The sequence below is a fragment of the Austrofundulus limnaeus genome, unplaced genomic scaffold (genome assembly GCF_001266775.1).
Source record: "Austrofundulus limnaeus strain Quisiro unplaced genomic scaffold, Austrofundulus_limnaeus-1.0 Scaffold36, whole genome shotgun sequence".
NCBI lineage: Eukaryota > Metazoa > Chordata > Actinopteri > Cyprinodontiformes > Rivulidae > Austrofundulus > Austrofundulus limnaeus.
The window spans coordinates 1,500,071-1,508,838 of record NW_013952438.1 but is presented as its reverse complement, the minus strand read 5'-3'; the positions used below and the strand labels follow the sequence as shown (position 1 = coordinate 1,508,838).

The following is an 8,768-nucleotide window of genomic DNA, read 5'->3' as shown; positions in this document are numbered from 1 at the left end:
CATACATACATACATACATACATACATACATACATACATACATACATACATACATACATACATACTTACATACATACTTACATACATACTTACATACAAACATATACATTAAGTATACATTAAGTATACATTAAGTATACTTGTGTGTACATATACGTATCTTAAACTCTTATCTTCAAGCAGGAGAAACCACCTGTAGTTTTATTTTTAGAACCACAAATTACAACAAATATCATTCGTATGATTTATCATTCATTCATCCTGGCTCTGTTTGCAGGTATGTGAAAGGTTATCCTCCCAACTCTCCGTACATCGGGAGCTCGCCCACCTTGTGTCATCTGTTGGCTGAGAAAGCTCCATTTTGCTGCCTACGACTGGACCAGGTGGGCAGTCGCTTTTCCGTCAACTTAGTCACTCAATTACATGCCGCCTCAATAATTCCCCTTTCTCTCCTCTTTCTGTCCTTTGCTTCATAAAAAAAAGCACACCTAAAACGCCTCTCTTGTTTGTTCCCCCTTCCTTGCGCAGGGCTGCATGCACAACAGCTTCGAGGACGCGAAGGCTTATGGCTTTAAGAACAAGCTCGTCATCGTGTCTGCCGAGACGGCGGGGAATGGGCTCTATAACTTCATCGTGCCTCTCAGAGCTTATTACAGACCGAGGAAAGAACTCAACCCTATTGTCTTGCTGCTGGATAACCCGTGAGTTCCCAACTCATAGCATTGTTCCTCTCTGTTCTCTTCGCTCCGTCTTCCTTCGTGTCACGCTGGGAAACATTATGAGCACTGAAAAGCTCACGTCAGCAACCACTTAGGACAAGGCTGTGGAGGTGGTACTCCATTGTTAATCCTCATGTTAGATTACCACTATTGCTCCCATTTACTGGGTGTTTTTAGTGACAAAGAAAATAATAATAAAAAAAACCTCTCTGTACCTCCAGACAGTAACCATGGAAACCTGCTTTGCCTTGAACCCAGTTGATATAAATTTGCTACAAGGGGAGAAAAATGATTCCTTTTGATTTTGCTTCGCAAACTTTCATCAAGAGCCCTGATGTGTCCCTCATCAGCCCCCACACGCCAGCTCTGAGGACTCTCATGGAAACACGCACGGGAATAAAGTCCCCCTCTGCGCCGCTCTCGGTCTCTTCCTTCTCTGTTGCTCTCGCACACACACACACACACACACATGCAAAACGCCCACACACTCTGATACACAGTTCGACCACAGCCTTGGGTCTGGAGTCAGCAGGAATGGGCAGACGCATAAAGTAACACTCTGTCAACACAAAGGTGGTGAAGGACAGAAAGTGAGTGATTGAAAATTTTCTTCAGCACCAGATGGACTCATCCACCAGCCTAAAGACTTTCTAACGTCCATCTTACCAAGTTTTAAAACCTTACATCCAGACAAAAAGTCTTTTTGATCTTGTTTTGAGACTGATTTACTAAACAAGAACTGATTGTGTAAGAATAATAATCTTGTTTTCAGAATGTGTAAGATTATTTGTCTTGTTAGTCTGAAAATTTGACTCCAATTTAGCTAAAATATCTGCCAGTGGAGTAAGAAAATTTTACTTGGTAAAATTCTTGAAATAAGAAAAAATTGAGTCAAATCAAGTATTTGAAGAATCTTACCAAGTAAAAATTTCTTACTCCGTTGGCAGAAATTTTTGACTTAATTTGAGTCAAATTTTCAGACTAACAAGACAAATAATCTTACAGATTCTGAAAACAAGATTATTATTCTTACACAATCAGTTCTTGTTTAGTAAATCAGTCTCAAAACAAGATCAAAAAACTTTTTGTCTGGATAAAAGACTTTAAAACTTGGTTAGGTGGACATTTTTTTGCAGTGCAGATTATAAACTAATGTAGAGGCTCCTGATTCTTATTAATGTGTTAGAACTGGACTCCTTCCTCAAAGACTTACGAAGTAATAAGTGAATTTAATAAATTATAAGTATAAAATCCTTGTGGGTTTGATACGTATCTTAAATGTGTGATTATCTGGATGTGGAAACTTTAAGTAACAAGTCAGTTTTATGCTGCAGTTAGGACTCGCCTCTGAAATGCTAAGATGGACAATAGTGTTTTTGCCCGTTTCCAGGAAATATTCATTCCACATATGTCTATAAATGAATAACAGCTGGAGCCGAACCAATTCAAGATGGACATCACCGCCAAATTTGGAAGCACAAAAATGTCTGTAACTTGGTCAAATTGACAGCTAACAAGCTAAAATGAAGTGTTGCTGAAGCTGCGAGTTCTTCACAACAAAAACTCCAAGTGATTTTCACTGGGTGAGATCTGCTTAAAATATTAACTGTCCTGAACTCTCTCTGTTAGCTAAATATCTATCTAACTGGGTTTTAATGAAATTTTTAGGAAAAATTCAGTGGATGTACATCTATTATAACTGATGAACTTTTCTTATCAACCCAAATTAATGTAGCCGCCACAGCTAATCGACATTAGCCTACACAGAAATGGCTCTAACATAGTCAATTTGATAGATACTGAGCTCAAATGTCATGTATTTACTCTGAAAATAATATTTTATAATATGGCATGGAATTACACATAATCTGTTCAAGGTTTGACAATAAGTTTTGACAGTTTTTTTCATTTGTCAAAAGATGATTTTAGTCTGAAACTAGGGCTGGGCGGTATGACCTCAAATTCTTATCACTGTATAAATTGAATCCCTTCACAGTAACAGTATATATCGTGGTAGAAAACAGTCATGAAAAGGAAACATAATGTAATTTTTAGAGCTTTTCTTTTGCAGAAAACTAATCTTAATCAAACCCAGCATTTTTGCTTTAAAATCAACCTGCCAAACAATGGACCTCATGCAAGAACATGTTCGTATTCTTATCCTAAATTTCTCTTACTTTTGTTCGTACAAAGGGTTCGTACGAACATGTCACRTCAGATTCAACAAACTCTTCTATCTTCAGGAAAAGTGTGTAAATGAATTCCACCTGTTCGTATCCAGCTGCTCATGCACGTGAGAGGAGATTAGCATAATTACCACCCCAAAAACACCATATATGGCTATGTTTCCTGCCTCAGATACAAGGAAGTGTTCATTCATGAAAATGACAGCGAAAACTATAAAGAAGAACTTTACGAGTTCAGAGATTGAAGTCCGTCTGTCAGAGATACAGAAAATAAAATCTTTCATTTTTAGCAGGTCAGGTATGGAATAAAAAGAGCTGCTAAAAGTATAAACAACTTTGCTAAATCATTTTCATTTATTCAGAAGACACAGCGCTGCGCACCGTACCCCCCCCCCCCCCCCCCCCCCCCCCCCCGCGCCGACTTTACATTGGCAAGATGGATTTACGATTGAACTAACATCCACGTCTTTTTTTTATCATCTCTGTGGGTAACAATACATAAAAACAAGTTTTTTCTCCGAAAACTTGGGTGTGAAAAAACTGTTGTTGTTAAAGCTTCGCTCTGCGCAACGTGGAGGGAGGGAGGAAATGATCTCGATGTAACTTTTCTACTACGGGAGGGGGAAATTTTGAGGATTTTTTCTCTTTACGTGTTTTAAAACACTATGATTTCTTCATTTTATTTCGAACTCCTCCTGCTCAGTTGTCTCTGCACTCACAGCCCTGTTCAGACAGGCGCGATGACGTAATGATGATAGGATGGTGGAGGGTAAATTTCTACCATAGGCCAACTTCATACCGTTTCTACCGTCTACCGCATTTACCACGCAGCCCTATCTGAATGTGTGACATGAAGGGTGGTGAGGGAAACTTTCCAGATTACTAGGCCTTTAATTTAATATGTAATTAGAAAAGTGTCTCAAAAGCTATTTGTTTGTAAGCTCTTCAGTTAATTAGGTACACAAGTCTACTGGTGGATGCTAATTAAACAGTATTGTATAATCTGAGTAAAAAGAAGCACACTGACGTGTAGGCTTAACTTTAAAAGAACCTGGACTGTGAGCAAAGTAAAGCTGTCCAATGATTGCAGGATGTTTAGTTACAATTTTTTTTCAACTGCAGAGAAAAAAATCGCTCAATATCGAACCAAGTGGGCAGGCCCTCTTTAGGGAAGAGTTATTATTTTCCAGAGACTAACATAAACAGGAGACTCTACAAAGACTTCACAAAGCTTGTATTGAACTGAGATCTGAAGAGAAGAAATACCAGCCGGTGGGAAGAAACTGAAATAAAGTATTATATTGTTAAGTAACACTTCGGGTACCAGGAAAAAAAATAACTCTTTTTTTTAACTCTACAAAGACTCAGACTGCTCTGACGATGAAAAAATACAGGTGAATAACATTTCACAAAACTGACTACCAATAGGATGAAATGTAAGATAAAGTAATACAGATTTTTTAGGGCAATTAGGTTAGAAAAAATACACTATGATCATGTCACTTAAGACATTTGACCCAAACCAGCTGCAGTTTGACAAAATCAGTACTGTTTATGTCAGCTGACCTCTAGTTTACACAAATTTCTAACCTGCTACAAGGGCAATAAAAGTAGTGGGAGTTAAAAGAGCATTTTAGAAAAGGCTGAATGTCCCAGAAGCAATGGAAGGCAGAGGTTCACAAATCTGCAAAATACTACACCTGAAATGGCAGAACTATTTCAGAATAATGTTCCTCAGAGGAAAATCTACGGTTCATAATTTCATCAAAAGGTTTCAAGAATGTGCAGAAATCCCAGTGCTTTAAGGACAGGGCAGGAAGTCAGTACTGGATATTTGTGATCTTCAGGTGCATTGAAATATATCTGAGTTGTACAAATCAGTGTTTGGAAATGCAGCTGGCCATGCCATTCACATATACAGTATTGGTTAAAGCTCTATCACACAAACAAGATGCCATATGTTAATGCCATCGAGAAACACTGCCTTCTCTGGGCCAAAGCTCATTTAAAACAGACTGGGGGGGTGAACATACTGTTTTGTGGTCAGATGAATCAAAATTTGAAATGATTTTTTTGGAAAATCACAGGCACTATGTCCTCCATAATAAAGAGAGCAGTTGAAAAGTCTGCCTCTCTGGTGGTATGGGGGTGCATTAGTCACTAGGGCATAGGAAGCTTATACGTCTGGAAACGTCCTATCAATGCAAAAACATTTATATAGGTTTTAGAACATATGCTCCGAACCATATGACTTTTTTATGTTTCAGGGAAGGCATTGCATTTTCCATCAAGACAATGCTAAACTGTAAACAGCATCTCCTACAAAACCATGACTAGGAGTTAGAAGAGTCTGTTCAACTGGCTGTCAGACATCTTATATATGCTGCACACCAACATACATATCCTATACACAACTACAGTACATGTTTAGTCTTTTTAACTACACAGAAATTCAGAAACATCAGCAGTTGCAGTTTTTTATAAAATGTGACAGTCCAGATTATTGTCAGAAATCAAATGCATTTTTCCATTGTTCAGCAGAAATAAAAGCTTTGTAGTTTTTGCTTAATCTGTCTAAATAATAAGCATAATGTGCTTGATTTGTTGAGAAATAAAGGGTACGCTGAACAATACCGAGGCCAAATATCAGAGAAAACAAAGCGGGGTGGGGGGGGGGGGCTCTTTCTGATGTAGAGCTTTTGTCATTTGCAAGGCTTGTTCTGAGTAACTGACATGCTAAATGTTTCATGTCGAAGTACACGTCAAACCCAGGATTTGAGCATAATTTGTGTTTTTCTCTGCAGAAAAGAATTGAAAAACACAATTGTTCTTATTTCCATTTTGCAAATGTTTCCTGCAGGCCTGATAATCATTTCCTGGAGGCTATTTGTTGTTTCCCGATGGTGTATTACATGGCTGGATCCATAGACAAGTAAGACTGTCAGATCAGGTTTTATTATATTTACTTTGTTTTTCAATTAATATTTGCATAAAATATGTTTTTAGAGAGTTTGTGCCATAATCAGATGTTCAGTGTTTTCCTGGCAAATCAATGTTTGCTGTGATTTTAATTGTTGTGTGTTGATGTGTGTGTTTGTGTTGCAGTTTGGACAGCCTTCTCCAGTGTGGTATTATCTATGCTGATAACTTGGTTGTTGTGGATAAAGAGAGCACAATGAGCGCTGAAGAGGACTACATGGCTGATGCCAAAACTATAGTGAATGTGCAGACGATGTTCAGGTAATTAAATGTGATTCCGCCATATCAGTTTGTGTAGAAAACTGTTAGTATGAGGCTCCCCCTAAACATAAACAGCAGGGCTATCATTAGGACTGGGATTTAAGTGGAGATGTATTCATTAAAACAAAAATTAACATTTTTTTTAATCCTGTGACATTCAGGTTGTTTCCCAGTCTCAGTATTATCACAGAGCTTACTCATCCATCCAACATGAGGTTCATGCAGTTTAGAGCAAAGGACTGTTATTCACTGGCTCTCTCCAAGCTGGAGAAGGTAAGACAAAACCCCTAATAGAATTTTATTTTGATCATATAATGATCAATAACTTATATTAAAAAAAAGGTGATGGGCCGTTTAAATGTTGCCATCCCCCCACAGAAAGAGCGTGACAAGGGCTCCAACTTGGCCTTCATGTTTCGCCTGCCCTTCGCTGCAGGCAGAGTGTTCAGTATCAGCATGTTGGATACTCTTCTCTATCAGGTTTGTACACGGAGTATAATTTGCCTCAGCTCTGGGTATAAAAATGTGTTTCAAAGCAGGGGAGACACATCACCAACAAAACGCACAAGTGCCCTCTTGTGTTCAGTCACTGAAGCCTTGCTTAGGTTATTTTGCTTAGGTTTTTTTTATGAAAATGATCATCGAGATTTAAAAATGATTCAAATTCTTCTTTTTTTGTTATTATTTTTAGTCTTTTGTAAAGGATTACATGATTCTTATTGCAAGGCTGCTTCTGGGACTGGACACCACTCCAGGATCAGGATACCTCTGTGCTGTGAGTCTGACAGGGGAGAACAAGCCTTCATTTGATAATAATCAGCACTATGTATGATTACACTTCATCAACTTTTGTTCCAGATGAAAATAACAGAAGAAGATCTGTGGATTGGTTCTTATGGGAGATTGTTCCAGAAACTTTGTTCCACTAGTGCTGAAATTCCTATCGGGATCTATCGCACCGAGTACCACATTTTTGCAACGTCAGAGGTGAGATAACAAGAAGAGGAGTGCCAAAGTTGTGTAAATTTTTTAGAATAGACAGGTTGCATTTTGTGTGACAATATAAAATGAACGCAGTGAGGAATGGCTTTTTTGAAATTTGCTGAAAAAGTTTAAACGTTGTCGTTAAATCTAAAAATATCAGTAGCTAAAAGAAGCAGAACACTAACTGAAAGCAAAACACTTGCTAAAAGCTAAAAGCCCCAAAAGGTTAGCTAAAGGTATTAAAAAGCTAGACAAAGTATGAAAATGTTGGCTTGAAGCTAAAAGTAAAGATAGACTTGCTAAAATCTAAAAGTACAAAAACAGTAAACAGAAGCTAAAATTAATAAAAAGGACTAGTGAAATGTTAAATTTAGCAAAAACACTAGCTTAAATTGACAATGTATTAGCTAAAATTAGCAAAAGCTACATAAAACATCAAAAAGTTAGCCTGAAGAAAAGGATAGCTTAAAGCTAAAGTTAGCAAATGCTAACTAAATGTTGCAAAAACATTGTAAAAAGTAGCAAAAGAGTAGTAAAAGTAGCAAGAGACTGGCTAAAGGTTAAAATAAAAAGGCTAGCTAGAAGCTAAAAGTAGCAGAACAATAGCTAAAAGCTAAAAGTAGCATACGAAAACATAAATAAAGTATGTTTAAGCAGATTTCAAACAGCAATGTTTTGTAAAGAAGCGATGAGATCTTAATCTACTTCTATGGAGTAAATATTTGTAAATGCAGTTCAATATTTTGAAAAGTATGAAAGTTATTTTTAAAGCCAGATTATCAATTTTCTGAATGAGCTGAATGTTTTGACATGTGAATGGCTAAAATAAAACAAAGTATGCAAAAGAAGTTTGATGCTAATTTAAAAAGAAAAATAAGGAAAATGGTGTGAGTTCTGAATCAGCACTCACACAGTAAGAGGTCTTCAGAAATGTCATAATTATAAAATAAATGCTCACGCTACAAGATTACTTTAAGTTCCTCATCTCAGTCACAGGTGTCGATGAGTGTTGATGACTGTGAGGACACAAAGGACAGGGGGGACGAGTCTCGCAGCAATGAACAGACGGAGCACCCCCTGCTGAGGAAGAAGAGCATGCAGTGGGCTCGGCGCCTGAGTAAGAAGAGTGTGAGGTGGCAGGGCGTGAACCGGGACTCCAGCAAAGACCACGCCCAGCGCATCGCCCAGCAGCGCCTCAACCTCTACCGGCGCTCCGAGAGGGAGGAGCTGTCTGAGCTGGTCCGAAACCGCATGAGACATCTGGGTCTCCCCACCTCTGGATATGGTAAGAATGAATGTTTTATTTTTTGTTTTGTCATTGAAGTAATCCTTCTTTATCTGTTTCTTCACTGTGTTTCTTGTCTAAATGCAGATGACCTGACAAACCTGACAGCCAGTGACGTCATGAACAGAGTTAACCTGGGATATCTACAAGGTGAAGCTTTTGATCACTTTAGGCACAACGTGATCGTGGGACTGTGTTTGAGCTGACTGTGTGTGTTTTTGTTTTAGATGAGCAGAGTGATCACCAGAACACGCTGTCCTACGTCCTCATCAACCCTTCTCCTGACACCAGGCTGGAGATCAATGACATTGTGTAAGTACTTCATGAGATCCTTTCAAAACTACCCGTCAGTGT

The 8,768-nt window shown here is 38.2% G+C and overlaps 1 protein-coding gene across 2 annotated transcripts in view; it reads left to right on the top strand.

Moving 5' to 3' along the window:
* Positions 1 to 8,768, top strand: part of kcnt1a (potassium sodium-activated channel subfamily T member 1a) — a 46,991-nt gene that overhangs the window by 35,671 nt on the left and 2,552 nt on the right. For both annotated transcript variants that reach the window (XM_014006542.1, XM_014006544.1), the window contains 11 exons: positions 278 to 383; positions 529 to 701; positions 5,766 to 5,837; positions 6,011 to 6,145; positions 6,307 to 6,418; positions 6,524 to 6,625; positions 6,837 to 6,920; positions 7,004 to 7,132; positions 8,120 to 8,414; positions 8,502 to 8,564; positions 8,642 to 8,726. In XM_014006542.1, the coding sequence (XP_013861996.1) occupies positions 278 to 383; positions 529 to 701; positions 5,766 to 5,837; positions 6,011 to 6,145; positions 6,307 to 6,418; positions 6,524 to 6,625; positions 6,837 to 6,920; positions 7,004 to 7,132; positions 8,120 to 8,414; positions 8,502 to 8,564; positions 8,642 to 8,726 (1,356 nt within the window). The remainder of the gene's footprint in view (positions 1 to 277; positions 384 to 528; positions 702 to 5,765; positions 5,838 to 6,010; positions 6,146 to 6,306; positions 6,419 to 6,523; positions 6,626 to 6,836; positions 6,921 to 7,003; positions 7,133 to 8,119; positions 8,415 to 8,501; positions 8,565 to 8,641; positions 8,727 to 8,768) is intronic.